This window comes from Protomyctophum parallelum (genome assembly GCF_964188405.1).
Source record: "Protomyctophum parallelum genome assembly, chromosome: 1".
Taxonomy (NCBI): Eukaryota; Metazoa; Chordata; class Actinopteri; order Myctophiformes; family Myctophidae; genus Protomyctophum; species Protomyctophum parallelum.
Window position 1 is genome coordinate 84771664 of NC_139697.1, and position 18446 is coordinate 84790109.

Consider the following 18446-nt stretch of genomic DNA (forward strand, 5'->3'; position numbering starts at 1 on the left):
TTTCTTTCTTAAACGTTTAGTTGTAGTTACAAATTGCAGATAGGTGCTCTTGTAATTCAGTGTCCATAAGTATCTACGCTGGTTGAGGTTGAGTACTCTGTCCACCACTGCACTGTATTGACCAGCAATGTACTAGTGGTGAAAAATAAAACTTCTGGGAACTCATATTAGCAATGGACTAACTAGATAAAATCCCAGATGAATAGGAACAATCATTCTAATTTAAGACACCAGAGGGCGTAGTGATGATTTGACTCTATTCTAAGGACACGTCACACCACAGCGCCACAGGGAATCTCCGCATGTTTGGAACACGACTGAGTGACTAGCCGAAGAGCCAATCACGGTTGTGCAACGTCTCACTTTAACAGCAATTAGCCAATTGACGCTGGCGGTAAGGCTGGTTGGGGCGGCACTAGTATACGCCCAGGGTTGTCTGTGTGTGAAAAGTGGTGAGAGACAGGAGCGGAGTGGGTGAGTGTTACTGAACATAAACTGCTCACATATCTGTGCATTCGAGCGGGGTAATCATCAATGCTTTTAACTCTAATTATCTTTCTGTGTTTGTGGGATTAAAATGAGTTATTGGGGTTCGTAAAAAGCACACAGGGGAAGGGGTTGAGGCCTCCATTCATTTAGACTGCAGCTAGCTAGCTATAGCTAACGTTAACATTGAATGGAACCAGACACAACTCACACGTCACTAAGACACATTAAATGCACGCAAACAATGATTAAGAGTTGCAAACACAATCGTTTAGTGCAAATGTTGCATTCATATTTAATGTACATATCAGGTGTACTAGTCACTGCGGATATGTTTTCATTGCTCTTGTTGATTATTGCAAGGTTAGCTAACTTCCTACATATCTAACGTAATAAGGTGAGATCTTTTACGCTTGCTGACCTTAAAGTTTAAAATTAAAACATAAATGTGAGTGTGTCATTCTTGCACACTATAGTGCACTGGTTTTAGCGTCTAGATACGGACCCACTTCCGGGTTGGTTCCCCTAATGCCACAACAAAGTGCGTGGCCTTATCTGGTTGGACTTGACCTAAAGAAAGTTTACCTTCATCTCAGGAGAAAAATGTTAACTAATTTAGTCATGAGTTTGTTATTGTAGATTCAGCACTGACTGATTGTGTTCTTCCATTAGGTAGTGTGTGTGGATAGCTGTCCCTAACATTGTCAAGATGACTAAGTTGGGGTTCCTGCGTTTGTCTTATGAGAAGCAGGACACACTGCTGAAGCTGCTCATTCTGTCTATGGCTGCTATCCTCTGTGAGTCCCCCCACCACATCTGAAGCACCAAACTCAACCTTTCATGTCGAGGACCCCCAAGTGAACATGCATTTATATTTTAGAGATTTTGTTGTTGAAAGTAGCAGGTCTACAAGCTCACAGCGTGTTGCATCGTGACTATATTTAAGTGGTGAAACTGATTTGGATCCTATTTTAATTATTTAATGTACCTGGGGGGACACTCAGTCTCAATGACCCTTGGGGCTCCCTGGACCCCACTTTGAGAACCAAGTCTGTGACTGACTGCACTAAACCAAATTTAGGTTATAACCAGATGCCTACCTACTGTAGATGATGAACCAGTGTATAAATCAAACTCTGAATGCATTATGTATGCTTTTTAGTGATGCACCGAATATTCGGCTGCAGAAAATATTCGGCAGAAAATGGCTAAAAATGCATTTTCGGCCTATTCGGTTTCGGCCCGAATAGGCAGAAAATATATCACTGAATAGTGTATGCAATTAAAGCATTCAAAAGAGCTGAATAAATGTTTTATGGACCCATAATAGTGATTATTATTTAAGTAAAATTTTGCCATAACCATTTATTTTGCCATAAATCAGGTAGCTTTAAGGTATGGCCATGACAGCAATGGTAGGAAAACGATATATAATATTAATCATATTCGGATATTCGGTATTCGGTTTTCGGCCAACTGTTTCCTATATTTGGTATTCGGTTTCGGCCAAGAATTTCCCTTTCGGTGCATCCCTAATGCTTTTCTTTACCCTTTTCTAGCCTTTTCCACCAGATTGTTCTCTGTACTGAGGTTTGAAAGTGTCATCCATGAGTTTGATCCGTAAGTCTTTTCATGTGACTCATTTCATTGAACCCTAACTGTTAATGATTCCCCCCGCCCCCCCAATGTGGTGCTTAAATTTACATACTGTATCCTCAGATATTTCAACTACCGTACCACCCGCTTCCTAACGGAGGAAGGCTTCTACAAGTTCCACAACTGGTTTGATGACAGGGCATGGTATCCTCTGGGCAGAATCATTGGTGGCACCATCTACCCAGGTACGAATGCTCAATAAACTTTTAAAATGACAATTACGTTGGTCTGGTTTTGTTTGTTTGTTTCTTATTATTGCGTTATAATTTACTGTGCTACGCAGTTAAGATGTGGGATGTCCATCAAGTGTGCTGTTAGGTTACCACTTGGACTATGACAAGCTTATATCTTCTCTTGTGTCTACCTCAACAGGTCTGATGGTCACCTCCGCTGCCCTTTACCATGTACTACACTTTTTCCACATCACAATCGACATCCGCAACGTCTGTGTTTTCCTGGCTCCACTTTTCTCTTCCTTCACTGCCATAGTCACATACCACTTCACCAAAGAGCTTAAGGTACTCTAGATAATGGACAAGCAAAAGGAACTCTCTCATATGCTGACTTTAAATGATTAGTCTGTGACATACTAACTGTACATCATCTTTCTTAACTTTGTTCTGGTACTCTCCTGGACTTCTCTATACTCAGGATGCCGGTGCTGGACTTCTAGCTGCTGCCATGATTGCAATCGTGCCTGGTTATATTTCCCGTTCTGTTGCTGGTTCTTATGACAATGAAGGTAAAGCCCTTATGCATACAGTATTGCCATTTCTTTTTTCGAATAGAAAATTAAATGCAGTGTTAGCCACGATAAATGCGATAAATGCTGCTTTGCTCTTACACCTAGGCATTGCCATCTTTTGTATGTTGTTGACCTACTACATGTGGATCAAGGCCGTCAAGACGGGTTCAGTGTACTGGTCGTCCATCTGCGCACTGGCCTACTTCTACATGGTCAGTAACTATCTACATGGCGATACAAGAGAACCAATGATGCATAGATGTGTTTACAAAATATATTTGGGCTTCAATCACACTTATTGGAGGGGTGTATTTGTGCGTTCACAGGTGTCCTCCTGGGGTGGCTATGTGTTCCTGATAAACCTCATCCCCCTCCATGTGTTGGTCCTGATGCTCACAGGGCGATTCTCTCACCGCATCTATGTTGCGTACTGCACTGTGTACTGCCTGGGCACCATCCTCTCCATGCAGATCTCTTTTGTCGGATTCCAGGTAAAAACGGCCACATAAATCAGAGATTAATCAAATAATTGGTGCATAACTCCACATACTTTGTACCATGGATATTCATAAGCTGTTTGACACCTTGCAGGAGTCATTGGGTTCAGATTTGTTCTGTGATGTACAACCCTGCTCACCCTGTCCTCTGTCTCTCTTGCAGCCAGTGCAGTCTTCAGAACACATGGCTGCCTTCGGTGTGTTCGGCTTGTGTCAGATCCATGCCTTTGTGGACTACCTGCGCAGCAAGCTCAACGGCCAGCAGTTTGAGGTCCTGTTTAAGAGTGTCATCTCCCTGGTGGGCTTCGTCCTGCTGTCTGTGGGAACTGTTCTCATGTTGACTGGTAAGAAGTGTCCACCCCAGTAGCAAGATTGTGTGTGCCACCCCGTTACTTGCAGATATATTCTAGCACTATGTAGTTGATTAAAAAACAAATGTTTTTGTGGATGCAAATGTACTTCACTGATGTGTTCATAAGCTTAGAGGGAACTCTGGGTTCATCTTGGGTAATGGAGATGCTTCTTTTGTAGTTGCTGAATTACCAAGTTGTTGACCCCCATCATGCCTCATGTTTTAGGCAAGATCTCACCATGGACTGGTCGCTTCTACTCACTGTTGGACCCGTCCTATGCCAAGAACAACATCCCCATCATTGCATCTGTCTCTGAGCATCAGCCCACCACCTGGTCCTCTTACTACTTTGATCTGCAACTGCTGGTTTTCATGTTCCCAGGTAAGTAGACCAACATGCTATTAGACTTGAAGCATAATTATTGACAATTAATTTATACTTCCATGAATGTAAACGAATAATAAAAATGTTAATTGTTCCATTAAATGTTAATTACAGTGGGTCTGTACTACTGCTTCAACAACCTGTCTGATGCCAGGATCTTCATTATCATGTATGGAGTCACCAGCATGTACTTCTCAGCTGTCATGGTATGTTGTTGATATACAGTATATATACTTTTTGATTGATTATTTGATCTACAAAAAGTACAGGGGTACAGTCAGTCATACAATAATGCTATAACAGCAAAAAGCCCAGAGGGCTTGTTTCCATTGTGGTCAGCTGTCATGGTATGGTCTTACACAGCCTATAAAGTACACCTGTGTTTCTTGACAATAGTCTTTTGCCAAGAGTTTGTTTACTTTTGAGGCTGGTCCAACCTCAAGAATAAGGCACTAAATGGCACCCAACACGTGAACACGTGTAGCCACGTGTATTAAGTATAATTAATAACAATAATAACAATCCATATTTTATTCTCAGGTGCGTCTGATGCTGGTCCTGGCTCCAGTCATGTGCATATTATCAGGTATTGGCGTCTCACAGGTGCTGACCACCTACATGAAGAACCTGGATGTCAGCCGTCCAGACAAGAAGACAAAGAAGCAGCACGACGCTACTTACCCAATCAAAAATGAGGTGAGGCAGAGAGCCATCTTTGAGACGATATAATTGTTCGATTTGTGTCATTAAACAGATTTAGCAAACATTTAGGGCTGCAACTAACAATTATTTTCATAATTGATTAATCAGACTATTATTTAAATGATTAATCAGATTATGGCACTTACTTAGCTATCACCGTATACATTTTAGGTTATTTTAGACATGTTCTAACAAAAAAGACATACAAGATGAATAATTCATTCAAAAATACATTATTACATTTTGCTCAGCTGCTAATAATTAAAGCCACCCATAGTAACTTCACTCTTATTCTGACTGCATATCTAGCAGAGTGGCTCAGAGCCTCAGCCTGATGGCCTCAAAAGTGTCCCGAGTTTGAATCCTGTGCGTTACATTGTTGCCATGACCCGGATCGTGTTTAAACTCCGTTACACATACATTTGATTAAAGAATGTTTCCGTCTAAAGAATAGCTACACATATGTCAGTGTAAACATATTTTTTGGTTCTTTATCCCATAATCCTGCACGCAGGTACAAACTAGTTGTATTGGCTTTAATGTTAATATGCAATAGAAACAATAGAAAATACTGCAGGTAATCCTTTTCTTTGAAATGTTGAGGGCAAATGGCCTCAGACTTTTTTTTGGATACCATGTGATTCTGCATAGGTTGCCACCATAATTTTGCTTTGCAATCGCTACTGTGCATGTGCAACTATCAGCAGATTGCATGATGTGAAGAGGGATGCTCACTCATCTAGAATTCTAGAGCTTAGTTACATTTAACACTGGAACAACTATTAAGTGGAAAACGCCCACAATTATGGCAAAAGCTCCAGTGAATTGTAGGGATGTACCGATCCGGCTTTTTGGCATTCGATACCGATTTCGATACATGTGGGTCCATAGGGTCCAGTATCTGCCGATACAGAGTACCGATCCGATACCCCCCACAAAGAAACGTAATAACCTATTAAGCTGTATGCCTCACTGTGTGGAGTCTGGAATCATTATTTTGTGTAAGGCAACATCAAGGCTTGACTTAAACATTACTTTCCCAACTTTGTAAAACAAAATGTAACAAACACAGATATAAATGCACTGAATTATTTATTAAAGGTATATTCAGTGATTTCACTCAAAAAACCTTAGGTTTCGTTTTTGGCTGGGACCTTTCGTCCAATCAGGATAGAGAGTCAAAAACTAAACCTAAGGTTTTTTGACCCCCGGGGGTTAACTGGGGACAGGGAGGAACTCCTTGTATGGTCAGCACACACTATAGTAGGGAGGATTATCACAACAAAACAAAAAAATAAGTGATATTTGAATTAAGTGAAATCACTGAATATACCTTTAAATAACTGTGCAACAATTAGACCAGATTAATGTGTGAGCAGGCTAGCCTGGCTGCATTCCACATGTTATACTGTCAATACTACACTGCTGTGTAACAGAGGAGGTAGAGTTGTTTTCATACTGTAATTACACATAATTATCGGATCGGATAATGGATCGGCCCATTTGCCACCGATACCTGATCTAGAATTTTAGCCTGGATCGGCTCCGATACGAGTATCGGATCGGTGCATCCCTAGAATTGTTGCCGCTTTTAATTAGTTGGCAACTAATTGAATAATCAATTTGATTACCCCGGTAATCGTTGCAGCCTTACACACATTATACAATTGGATACAAACATTGCCTACATTTGTAGAGTAGATATTATAGATCAAATCAGAGATTATTCATTTTATGAGTCACATACTTTAGGACATATTTGAAGCGTTTTTTGTTCATTATTCATTGTTCATTATTCATTTTATGAGTCACATACTTTAGGACATATTTGAAGCGTTTTTTGTTCTAGGTGAATTGACACAGATTTTGTATTTGACAATGGTACTATTTGGTGTACTATTTGGTGCTCCTGTGTTATCTGCTGGCTTGCATCATGTCATTATATCTTGACGTTTCTCCACCAGGTTGCCAGTGGGATGATTTTGGTCATGACCTTCTTCCTCATTACCTACACCTTCCACTCTACCTGGGTGACCAGCGAGGCCTACTCCTCTCCCTCTATTGTGTTGTCTGCCCGTGGCGGCGACGGCAGCCGGATCATCTTTGACGACTTCAGAGAGGCCTACTACTGGCTCCGCCACAACACCCCAGAGGTTAGAAAACAATCCTGTTATCTGTTTAAAGGCCACGTTTTCCCTATGTGTCAGGATACATCCTGCCAAATTTGAGGGTTTTCTGAGCATTTGTGCAGTTGCAGTACCTTGTATGTATAATTACATAATTTTGCCAGAAGCTTTTCCCCAAAAGGGGGGATTGTTGGCCCCTGAGACGAAACGGGGCCGAGTTGAGGGTGGTCGTTATGGACTCGTGATGGCCAGGAAATCATAGTGAAAAAAACTGGAGCCGGCCAGCAACTCTACATCTGACCTTAAACTTAAACCCTTAGATCTCCATATATGGAGCTGACCTGTTATGACATTCCATATGTTGATCTGACCTCATCAAACCCTCTACATTCAAGACACACTCCATATATGGCCAGTACAGAATTCATTCCATATGTCGATCTGACCTTCATGCCAAAGCGCCAGCACTCGAGCGAGGTCGCTTCTCGCCCTCAGGGCGTCTTAAAGGTTTCAAGGGTAATGTTTGGAGTGTTAATCAAAGTGTCATTTTAGTATGATCTGACTTCAAAATGTCAGTCAATACAAAGGTTTAGTGGATAGTTTGTTCTTCGGCAACAAACATTATGTATTCAGCTTTTTGGGCGACAAATAATCAGTTTCATCTATTTTTCCATTGGTCATTTGCTGATGTCCAAAATATGGTCTAATACTGTACCTATTATACTGTGACTTGTGTTATAGTGAAAATGTTCTTTATTATTTTCAGGATGCCAAAGTCATGTCATGGTGGGATTATGGTTATCAGATAACTGCCATGGCCAATCGAACTATCCTAGTGGACAACAACACGTGGAACAATACGCACATCTCCAGAGTAGGACAGGTGAGCCTTTCGACATAAGATTGATGTAATAAGGGTAACCGTGCCTTTCTTTGCACTACAATATTTGTATCTCCATTCCCCATGTAGGCTATGGCGTCCACAGAGGAGAGGGCTTATGAGATCATGAGGGAGTTGGACGTCAGCTACGTCCTGGTCATCTTCGGAGGACTGACAGGCTACTCCTCAGACGGTATGTCAGACGTAACGGTAGACAAGACAAACACGATGTAACTCTTAACACTGAGCTTTCAAATGCAGCATGTGTGAGTTGTCTATGAGCCCTTTGCTCGTCTCCTGCCTTCCTTTGTCATTTCCAGTCTAAGGAAATGTTAAGCGTATATCTCCTAATGCTTGTTCTTAGCATGATCCCTTTAAATTACGAGACGGCGTCTTTACATAAGGTGTATTTAATGAATACATCCATCTGCCTCCTTTAGATATCAATAAATTCCTTTGGATGGTGCGTATTGGGGGCAGCACAGACACAGGAAAGCACATCAAGGAACACGACTACTACACGCCCACCGGGGAGTTCAGAGTGGATCGGGAGGGCTCCCCCGTCCTCCTCAACTGCCTCATGTACAAGATGTGCTATTACCGCTTTGGACAGGTCTACACAGAGGCCAGTAAGTAGTCACTGGAACGACAGGTCCTGCTACCTGACAAATTACCGGTTCAAATTGTTGTCTAGGATTTATACATGTTGACATAAAAAAAGTTACCACACATTACCAAATATTTTTTAATTCATAGAATGTTAGCCAGGTTAGACAATTGATGCCTTGCTGTTGCCTCCTTTGCTAGATAAGGAAGGGCATATTGTCCTTAACAGCACTGACAGAAATTCATATTTTAAGCCTTAATCTGGTACATAATCGTTTTTGGTGAATCATTAAAACAAAAAAGAAATCTGTGCAATAGTAGCAGATATCACTTATGGCCTACTGGTTAAAAATAACTGTAATCCAAAACTATTCAAATACCTGCAAAAATGTTCAGTCAGTTAACCAATTTCAAGTTTACTGTTGCATCTGAGATCAACTTTAATCCTGATGTCATCTGTTCTGTAGAGCGCCCACCTGGCTATGACCGAGTGAGAAACGCTGAGATCGGGAACAAAGACTTTGAACTGGACGTGCTGGAAGAGGCCTACACAACAGAGCACTGGCTGGTTAGGATATACAAGGTAACAAATGTCACTTTGTGACCATTTTCTTTATGTATCTTTTCTTTAAGATGTATTTTGGCGGGCCTTGATGCCATCGTAATGGCTGATTTTACACTTTGTTGCAAGCCCATAGATCTGCTATTTTCAGAGCCCAACACACAAGCACAACCAAATATAAAATTACTTGTCTCAGACCTTATATTTAGTCATAAGTAAAAGTTTTTATTTGGTTTCCGTCAGTGAATAAAGGTACTTTTTGTCACTTTGTCACTTTCTGTAAACTATTGTAGAAGCTAATTTTGATTTTTAAAAATCCCTGTTCAACCTTGCAGGTGAAAGACCTAGACAACCGAGGACTGTCAAGGACATAAGAGCTTTCATCTGTCGGCAATCACACACCCCTTTTAGCACACAGCACTGAATGCCTTCCCCTGTGGTTAGCAGATGAGTGGGAATTAAATGAATACTTTTTATACCTTATGTTGGGAAAAGCAAATCACAAGAGATTGTTTTGTGGATAATTTTTTGTTTTGTTATTTTGTTACAATGAAATGTCTCATCTGGTACCAGAGGGAGCTGGTGATAACATCCAAATGTCAAGAGGTGTTATCTACAATCTTGTGGCCAAAAGAAAATGTTCAATTGAGAGCCTGGATTTGTACAATATGGTCAATAAAGTGGGATAAATGTGATAAAATGGTTAGTTTGTATTTTTCAGTTGAGTATTGTGTGCATATCTTATGCCTGTATTTAGACCAAGTGCTGGACATTAAGGATATGATTTTAAAAAATCTGCAGTTTTATAGCTACAAAGAACATTTATTAGGCACATCATACAGGTATAGGGTTTAAGAAATCAACTGTTATAAATAACTAGTTATGAGAACATACAGGCAGTGTATAAAAGCAACTGATTTTGTGTATTCGTCTACCTCCAAACAGATGTCAACACTGACCTTACACTACCTTTTTTGGTGCTGTAAAAACAGACCTAACTTCTAGTTTCTAGATGACAATCTCAGTGTCTGGCAAAGCTGATCCTATGCCTAGTGCAGCGGTTCCCAAACCTTTTTGGCCATGCACCCCGTTACACCCCCCCCTCATTTTTATCCACATATATATGAACCTGAATATGGCATAATATATGCAGCATATGCTATATTCTGCATATTGGCAATAATGTTAATATATTTAAAATAAAACCATTGCACCACCATTAGACTTTTCATGTCACGCACCCCCTAGAAGGTGCACGCACCAGTTTGGGAACCACTGCCTTAGTGTAAACACAAACTGAACTTCAACTACCACAAAATGTAATATCAGGTCTGAACATTTTACCCCCTCCTTTTTTTTTTTTTTACTAATTCCCAAACTATAGATGGTACAATTCTCTGTAGATTTCCAGATTGACTAGTATAAGCTGCATTAAGAGGTAATAAGTTTATTAACTTGTATTACAAATTACACCGTTCAGTAGACTAAGCAATCATGCTATTTTGAAAGTACCTCAACAACATACCGGTACAAGTAACGACTGTAGCATTCAAATATAATAAAATATACAGTGCACACGGAAGGAAGGAAAAAGATAAAGGCTTTTAAAATTATAAAAGCAATCAGTTTGATTGCACTGAAGCGTTAGCCATTTTAAACAATTTGTACAAATGTATTAGAACAATACAGAAATCTAAATGCAGAACCCACATAAAGTGAACATTAGCGCCAGTGTGAATAACCTAACAACTTGTCTACAAGTCTTGCAGCTGGCCGGGCAGATCTTCCAGAAGGGCAGGGTTTCTTCTGTAGATGTATGCGGTGGTGGGGTCATTATCACCTAACCCCGCCAGCTCCGCCAGTGAAGACACACAGGGGTCGTGGTCGGCCAGCATTCCAGGCAGACGAGATGTTTGGCGATGGATACGGCTGGAACGCCTCACTGGCGTTAGGAACTTAAGGTCTTTAATGTTGCTCTTTCGCCGGGACCCAGATGCATTTGCTTCACCTTCGATTGTGTTTTTAACTCTAAAAAGGAGGCAGTTAGCAAGGGTTGAGTAGGACTGATCCTGTTAATATTACATTACTTTTATTATCACACTGTTTTTGTGAATCAACTTAGTTCAATTAAGTACATTACATGTATTGTTATCAGAGCAATAAACAATACACACCTTTGCAGGTATGGAGTGGTGCTCACACTGTATTTCACCATGGAAGCTTCCTCATCCTTCTTTGGCGTGGTCTCCAGAGAGTCCTCATCGCCATCTTCATAATCATCACTCTCATCTTCCTCGCTATCAACTTTCTCCTCCTCATCTTTAGTCTTCACTTCGACATCCTCTGGCACATACTCAACGTCACCTAGGTCATTCTTCTCATCGCAACATTCATCTTTTGCCCCGCTGTCCTCCATTTCCACCTCACAAGAGGTATCATTTGTCTGCTGGGATCCTTTGGAATGAGAAGCAATGTGGCATGTAAATTAAAACATGTCTGCTTATATTGCAACTAACATTTAAAGCCACCATAAAACGGGACTAACCTGTTGGCTAACATACATTCTTGAAGTTCAAGTCTGGTTTGTTTTAAATTTTTTAATGTACCGATTGTGGCTAAGCAAATATGACTATCCTTTTATATTATTTATATGGATGAGAGCAATTACAAGTTACAACCAATATCACAATCTGTGTATATGGCACAGAACCAATCGTGATTTACCACCATACAATTTCAGGTGGAAATTATTTAACTTACCTTATCAAGTTACTTCAGCATATAAACCTTGTTTGAACATTGAACTAACACCCCAATACATTATTGCTGTGTTAGTGTGCACTAAATTGTCTAAACTTACCATCCTCACATGGAGAGGGAATCTCCATGGCTGCCAAGATATCACACAAGTTTACCACAACCTGTCAAATAGAATTACGGGGAAAGCTGGTTAGTAACTTGTTTAAAGACCAACTATGAAAACACTGGTGGGTTTTTTTTAAACTGGTTTTCAGACGAGGTCACTGATAAGTGAAAACTATCATAGTTTTGGTTGGAGAAAATAAAAATACACATTCATGAAGTGTATCCATTGTTAAAAACCAAAAACACATTAACCACACCAAAAATGTTGTCTGAAAGTCCCACTGGGTCTTTCAGAGAACAGAACTGAAAGGGCCCATAGGGTTATTTTTTAGCTTACGTCGCTCAGTCTGGGCTCTGGGTCAACAGGGAGATCTACGTCAGAGTTGTCCAACAGGTCCAGAGTGGTATTCATGATCTGTGGAGTTGAGCCGTCATGTGCTGGCTGTACAGGTTTCTGGTCATCTTCAGGCTGAGCAGCAGTAGATTCAGAATCAGATGGTAACAGAGGCTGAGACTCGACTATCTTGGTATCAACCTGGAATTTAAGCTGACAGTTTGGCTTAACAGCTGTTTTAGTTTTGGTGGGAGCTACTGTTGCCATTGCTGGCCTCTTCAGAGTCTTCCCCTTGGATGCCAGCCACTCTGCCAGTTTTGCCCTGGTGGAGGAACATATAAAACATGATCAAATCTACAATCCCTAGTGAGAATGAAACAATGGAAATAAAGTGAAGAAAAACTCAGACTGCAAACCTCCTCTCCTCAGCTGTCTCCATAGAACCTTTGAATTGGCTGATAGTACTGGTAACAGAAGGCTTGCTGACTTTCTTGTCCGTACCAACTGGCAACTTGTTGGGCTTGATGTACCGTGTCCCTTTTGCCTTGGGCAACACGGTAGCATTCCTGGAGCTAGCCACAGTTGCTGGAATGGACCTGCTAGGGGGGATGGCAGAGCAAAGGCCTGTAGTAGGGCGGCCAGTGACTGTGCGCTTAGATACTGGAGGAGGTCCATTGCACACTGATTTTGACCGTTGGGACTGAAGACTCTGTATGCCACGCCGAGGCAAGTCTGCAACAGATTTAGACCTCATTGTCGTCAACTTTCCAGCTGTTCTGCTTTCTACTTTGGACGCCGGTGGTTTTGCAATTGGTTTTTGATCATCCCCTGCTAATGAAAGATTTGACTTCCAAATGGCTCCGATTTTAGACTGGACAACTCTGCCTTTATACATGCCAGGAGCAGATTTTGTTGGTGGCACAGCAGCTGGTGGCTTTGGAACCTCTGCAGCTAGTTTTCTATGTCTCACAGCCTGTTCAGTGAGAAAAGCTTGACTCAATGTTGTCTTGGGTTTGACATCAGCCTTCTGCACTGTCTTCAGTCTTTCCACAGCCTCTCCAGATGACTTCTTTGTAATCACCTGTTTGGGCTTTACTTTTTGAGAAGTACCATCTGTAGCCAAGGTTGCCTCCTTTGCATTGCTCTTCTGGCACAGTGGGGCCAAAGTGGTAGACACCGTTTTGGAAACATGTGTTTTAGAGGTCTTGCTACTATCTGCAGGCTGAGCATTTTCTTTGTTTCCCTAGAGAGAGAGAGAGAGAGAGAGAGAGAGAGGTTAAAAAATGTGTCTGTGTGTAGGAGGAGCCTAAAGACAAGCACATAATATTCTGTTCTCAATATCATAACACATTTATTTGGCAAATGTTCTGCTGCAAGAATGTATATTCGGTATCACAGTGGCTAATTTATTCAGTCAACCACATACAATGTATACGGTATGTTCCTTTGGCTGCAACCTCAAAATATTGGATAGAATATACTATCTCAGCATCCCAGGGAAGATTCATTGCACGTCTGCACCAATGTCTTTATTGATGCTGCTTTTTAGCACATCTCACCTAGGTTAGTTAAAAATCTTCATGTTACACATTATCATTATTACTGGGATCTAGTCTACTCTGGCTTTTGTATATTATATTGTAAAATCTTAGATATTAATTTGATCAGACACGCCCCTACCTACTGTAGGCCTGCTAATGCCTATTCAACTTAAGTTTTCAAACATGCAAATTGTCAAGTACATTTTATTTGAATACATTCATTGCAATTGATTTGTTTTTCCTTCAAAATAGTACATACAGTGTAAACAGCCGAATATCTACATTTTACTATGAGCACATGTGCTGAATGTCTAAATTGCATACAAAAACATTTTAAATCATGAAAAACCTTAAATTACCCTTTTGTTGTTGTAGTGTCTTCTTGAAATTATGTTGTTGTCCATTTTCTTCTTCGTTTTCTCGGCCAGTTAAGGAACGAAATGAGGATCTGAGGGGAGAGTAAAAAACACAAATGTTAACTAGCAACTTAGCCAAATGCTAACGGCCCTAGCGTTAACTGCTCCCTTGTAGAATGTAGTAGCTAGTTATAACTAGCTATACGTTACCACAGTTAACGAAGTCACGATAGATCGTTATTTCTGGTTAATAAACCAGAACAAAGTAACGAGAATTTTCCCATTGTAGTTGTAGAAAAAGTGCGAATAATGTTAACTTACTAAATTCCCTGGTGCAGTGTGGAACTATGGAAAAACGAACCAACCGAACCGATGTAGGAAGACAAAAGATGAAGTGTCTGTGTAAATTCTACCAGTTGAATTGAATGACTCGCCTTGCCTAGTCGCCTTCCTCCTTGCATTCTACTAAAAAACAAACTGCTTTGCTTTTTAACTTTGGCGCCGCTGCGCTGGGATTGGTCAGGATGAGGTCGCTCGAAACCAAATCCAACCAATAGGATTTATTTTTCACCAGACGTGAAGCACGTGGAGGCGGAGTTTCTGTCCTGAAAAACCCTCCTCTGTTCTTTTTGAATGTTTGAACAACACAACCATTCCAGAATCCCACAGTATCTTGGTTCAAACCTAAACTGCTGCCTACTGCTGCGCCAAAGCAACACGCCCAATTTGGCCAAACCATGACAGACTTGTCAGTAGAGTATACGGGTGACTGAGTACAGTAGTAGTGTTGTTTTGTCTCTAAACAGTAACACACATAGAGATGGATGACAAACTCAAAGGGGAGATCCACAGATGGATATTTGTTTGGCTTTATGTATGTTGTTTGATTGATTGCATAATTTATTTGTCAGAAATGTACAAATGCACAAGGTACAGTGACAGTCAGACATTTAGGATAAAAGGATAACACAAAAAGTAGGATATCTATCTATCTATCTGTCTGTCTGTCTGTCTGTCTGTATTGTATTAAGTTAACAAACTATCTTTACACCTGGGAAAAACGGAATCCATTCTATTTGGATCAAATAGTAATCTCAGCAAGGCTGATGGCTTCTTGGTTAGAGTGGGTGACAATATTATCACACGAAAAGATGAAATGACCTACCTAGGTTCCATCCTGGAGATAAAATGGCCACCAACGTAATCAAAAAGGTCAACCAAAGAACAAGATTCCCTCACTGGTCAGTGGTCAACAAAAACACCTTGAAGAACCTAACAGGAGCCCTCGTACAAGGTTTCTTCAACTACGCTTGCACCTCCTGGTACCACATCACCTCTAAGGCCCTTAAAACAAGGCTCCAGACTTCCCAAAACAAACTGGTCAGGCTACTACTTGGCCTCATGCACTCCCCAAACCCACCGTCCTCACCCCTGCCCACTTTGACAGGCTGGAATGTTAGGGTTGACGACAGAGTACAGCACCTTGCAATGGGTCTGGTCCACAAGATTCGCTACACCACCAAGATACCCATGTACGATGTACCTGTCTAAATACTTCCTTAATGCCAACGAAGTCCACACACACAACACCAGAGGGAGTTCAACAAACCATGTGCAACCCAGATTCGGCACAAACAAGGGATTAAATTAATTTCGCTCCTATGCCACCAAAATGTGGAACACCCTACCAACAGTCATTAAGACATGCAAATCCCTTGACTCCTTCAAAACTGCTCTCAAAGAGCACCTACGGACGGCTGCAATTCGAAACTGGCCCCCGTAAAAATCCCCCACCCACCCCTGTTTGATGATTTCTTTTTGACACGTCTCTAAATGTTTTGAAAATGGTGGGCCCTATTGTAAACAAGTGTAATGCTTTATGGTGTCGTTCACGGTCCACTCACTGTTAACAGTTTTTATATTGAGTTGTACTTGAAATGTACTGTAATTCTGCAAACTGTTAATACATAAATCAATCAATCAATCAATCAATTTATGCCATTATTAATTATTATACATTTACAAATAATGTTATTAAAGGGTTCTGCTACCCATTTCACATTATTTTACAATGCTTCCCTACCTTTACCAGATAGCTTGCTGCTACCGGTATTTAACTTTCATTGCAAGGGAGTGTCACATGTACTATACAATTTATATTATACAAACAATTTAACAAAGAAACTGTCAACATCATTAACATACATGTCACATACGCCAGAAATCAAGAGATGAACCTGTTGTGTTTATGTACTGTATTCAATGTTTTGTTTTATTATGAGTTCAGTTCAGTTGGCCAATTTTAAGATTTTTGCCCGGGCTTGTTTCTGAATTAGAATCTCTGGTCAACTTTTGCCCGGGCTTGTTTCTGAATCTCTTTGAATTAATTCTGAGGATCGCAATTCGCAAAGGATTGTGGGAACAGGAACCATGCAGCAGCAGCGCGCGCATTCTCCTCTGGACTCAGTCTCTGTGGACTGGAGACAGTTGCATGCTGCTTTGTTGTGTGTGGACTGTGGATATAGTTTAGTTACATTTAGCAGAAAACAACGTTATGTCACTTCTTGCGCTTTGCTTTGAGTCGTGAAAGATGCAGAACCACTGCGCGGTGCTTAATTGCACTAGTGGTAAATCCAGCGACCAGCCTCTCTTCAGGTTTCCAAAGGATGTTGAAAGGTAATTCTGCTACTGCTAGCATAGCTAGTTAGCATGTGTTCCCACCAAATCATCAAGTGTTGTTCGTTTTACTCTGAGTCAATTAGGTTACCGGTACATTCATTTGTACAATCTTAGCCCAAACATTTAGATTCTCGTAGAGGTTTTTTTCTCCATTGTAAATGCGCAACATAACATTGTCCGCGCCCCTAGCGGCCAGGGTTCTCTTCCGCATCTACAATGGAGAGAAAACCAAGATGGCTGCCAGATTCCGAGACAGAGTGGATTAAAATACCGTTTTTATTGAAAAATAAGCATGTGCGGTGTTTAATATGGGTGCGCACAGATCACAAACAAGTGGGGCAACATTTAAAGCAGCTTAGATTTTGCATTTGTACAAGGTAAGAGTGATTTTGAGGCACAAACGTTCCTTTTCGACGTTAGGGAGATTCGTTAGAATCGAAAAAAAACCTCTACGAGAATCTAAATGTTTGGGCTAGTACAATCTCATAGTTACATTTGGATAAAGGAACACTGCGATTTTTACTACAGTTTTACTGTAGCCTAGTCTACTGTAGGCTACTTTGTGCACTGTGAAAGTGTGAATTAATCGTATCACAGACTAGAGAGTTCATTTAAAGGTATATTCAGTGATTTCACTTAATTCAAATATCACTTATTTTTTTGTTTTTTTGTGATAATCCTCTCTACTATAGAGTGTGCTGACCATATAAGGAGTTCCTCCCTGTCCCCAGTTAACCCCTGGGGGTCAAAAAACCTTAGGTTTCGTTTTTGGCTCTCTATCCTGATTGGATGAAAGGCTTAGGTCCCAGCCAAAAACGAAACCTAAGGTTTTTTGAGTGAAATCACTGAATATACCTTTAAAAAAGCAGTGGTTTTCAAAGTGTGGTCCCGGGACCCTCAGGGGTCCACGTTGTAATCTACAACGTCTAAGTAATTTGTCTTGTATGAAGGGAAGGGGCGTTAATGGCTGAGAGTGTCATATATTTTTGAGATAACACTCAAATTCTGTAATTTCATATCCATAATTTCATCTAGAATGGGTTTCCTGTGTAAATTGATAGATGGGATATTAATATGTTGGGTGCTCTTATTCAATGTACTATTTAAAACAGGTTCGGACCAACCGGCATGTTGTGTATTATGTTACATTATTTTGATCATTATTACCTGGAAATTAAGAAAATTCATTATGGCATTAATCTCCTTCCATTTTTCTTAATTAGATGCAGGAAGTGGGCTGAAAAATGCCATCGCAAGGATCTTGAGGACAAATCACCTGACAATTTGTACAGATACTACAGGCTTTGTGCAAAGCACTTTGAAACATCTTCAGTTGAGAATAATGTAAGTTTAAACTATAGTTTGCAGACTTTGCACATTAAAATGCGATGTGGTCAAATGGTTTACATCTGGGGTCTCCAAATAGTTTTGCACCATGGACCACTTCCCTGTAGTCAATATTTCTGTGGACCTGTGTCTGTCAATGCCTTGTAAACTAATGCTTTTTCTGAATAGACAGGAGTTATTTTACAATGCAGCTGTTAAAGCTGCACTAGGCATAGGCCTGGGCCGTGGCTTAGCGGTCCAGGCACCTTGGCCGGCAGCCCAAACCTGGCAGTGTGCCGCGGGCTTGACTCCTGTCGGGGCACAGGTCTCCACCAGGCCATGTCAGGT

At 40.8% G+C, this 18446-nt stretch overlaps 3 protein-coding genes across 4 annotated transcripts in view; 2 read left to right on the forward strand and 1 right to left on the reverse strand.

Moving 5' to 3' along the window:
* The first annotated feature begins 418 nt into the window (after nt 1-418).
* On the forward strand, nt 419-9697 carry stt3a (STT3 oligosaccharyltransferase complex catalytic subunit A). The gene is made up of 18 exons (XM_083762010.1): nt 419-474; nt 1159-1283; nt 2046-2106; nt 2206-2327; nt 2515-2660; nt 2794-2884; nt 2993-3099; nt 3214-3378; nt 3548-3728; nt 3963-4118; nt 4236-4327; nt 4662-4817; nt 6788-6976; nt 7716-7832; nt 7920-8022; nt 8270-8458; nt 8903-9018; nt 9333-9697. Exons 2-18 carry the CDS (start codon nt 1196-1198, stop codon nt 9369-9371), a joined length of 2118 nt encoding a protein of 705 aa, XP_083618136.1. The 5' UTR covers nt 419-474; nt 1159-1195; the 3' UTR covers nt 9372-9697.
* Nucleotides 9698-10184: 487 nt separating this feature from the next.
* LOC310864811 (cytoskeleton-associated protein 2) lies at nt 10185-14535 on the reverse strand. Its single transcript, XM_083773600.1, has 7 exons — nt 14415-14535; nt 14097-14185; nt 12613-13439; nt 12200-12518; nt 11858-11918; nt 11172-11451; nt 10185-11025 (listed from the first exon to the last, which is right to left on the reverse strand). The coding sequence occupies exons 2-7, from the start codon at nt 14139-14141 to the stop codon at nt 10752-10754; spliced, it is 1806 nt and encodes a 601-aa protein (XP_083629726.1). The 5' UTR covers nt 14142-14185; nt 14415-14535; the 3' UTR covers nt 10185-10751.
* Nucleotides 14536-16572: 2037 nt separating this feature from the next.
* thap12a (THAP domain containing 12a) overlaps nt 16573-18446 on the forward strand; it is a 403705-nt gene continuing 401831 nt past the window's right edge. For both annotated transcript variants that reach the window (XR_014569203.1, XM_083764342.1), the window contains exons 1-2: nt 16573-16769; nt 17996-18116. Coding sequence is in view for 1 of the 2 variants with exons in the window: in XM_083764342.1 (XP_083620468.1) it covers nt 16684-16769; nt 17996-18116 (207 nt within the window). In the remaining variant the exon portion in view is untranslated. The remainder of the gene's footprint in view (nt 16770-17995; nt 18117-18446) is intronic.

What these genes read in the sequence shown, in the direction of transcription:
- LOC310864811 (XM_083773600.1), bottom strand. Translation starts at nt 14,141, where the DNA reads ATGGACAACAACATAATTTCAAGAAGACACTACAACAACAAAAGG. An exon ending in GAGACAGCTGAGGAGAGGAG is followed by an intron (nt 12,519 to 12,612) that starts GTTTGCAGTCTG and finishes TTCCTCCACCAG; the next exon opens with GGCAAAACTGGCAGAGTGGC. An exon ending in CAGAGCCCAGACTGAGCGAC is followed by an intron (nt 11,919 to 12,199) that starts GTAAGCTAAAAA and finishes TCTATTTGACAG; the next exon opens with GTTGTGGTAAACTTGTGTGA.
- stt3a (XM_083762010.1), top strand. Translation starts at nt 1,196, where the DNA reads ATGACTAAGTTGGGGTTCCTGCGTTTGTCTTATGAGAAGCAGGACACA. An exon ending in GCTGGTTTTCATGTTCCCAG is followed by an intron (nt 4,119 to 4,235) that starts GTAAGTAGACCA and finishes TGTTAATTACAG; the next exon opens with TGGGTCTGTACTACTGCTTC. An exon ending in CTTACCCAATCAAAAATGAG is followed by an intron (nt 4,818 to 6,787) that starts GTGAGGCAGAGA and finishes TTTCTCCACCAG; the next exon opens with GTTGCCAGTGGGATGATTTT.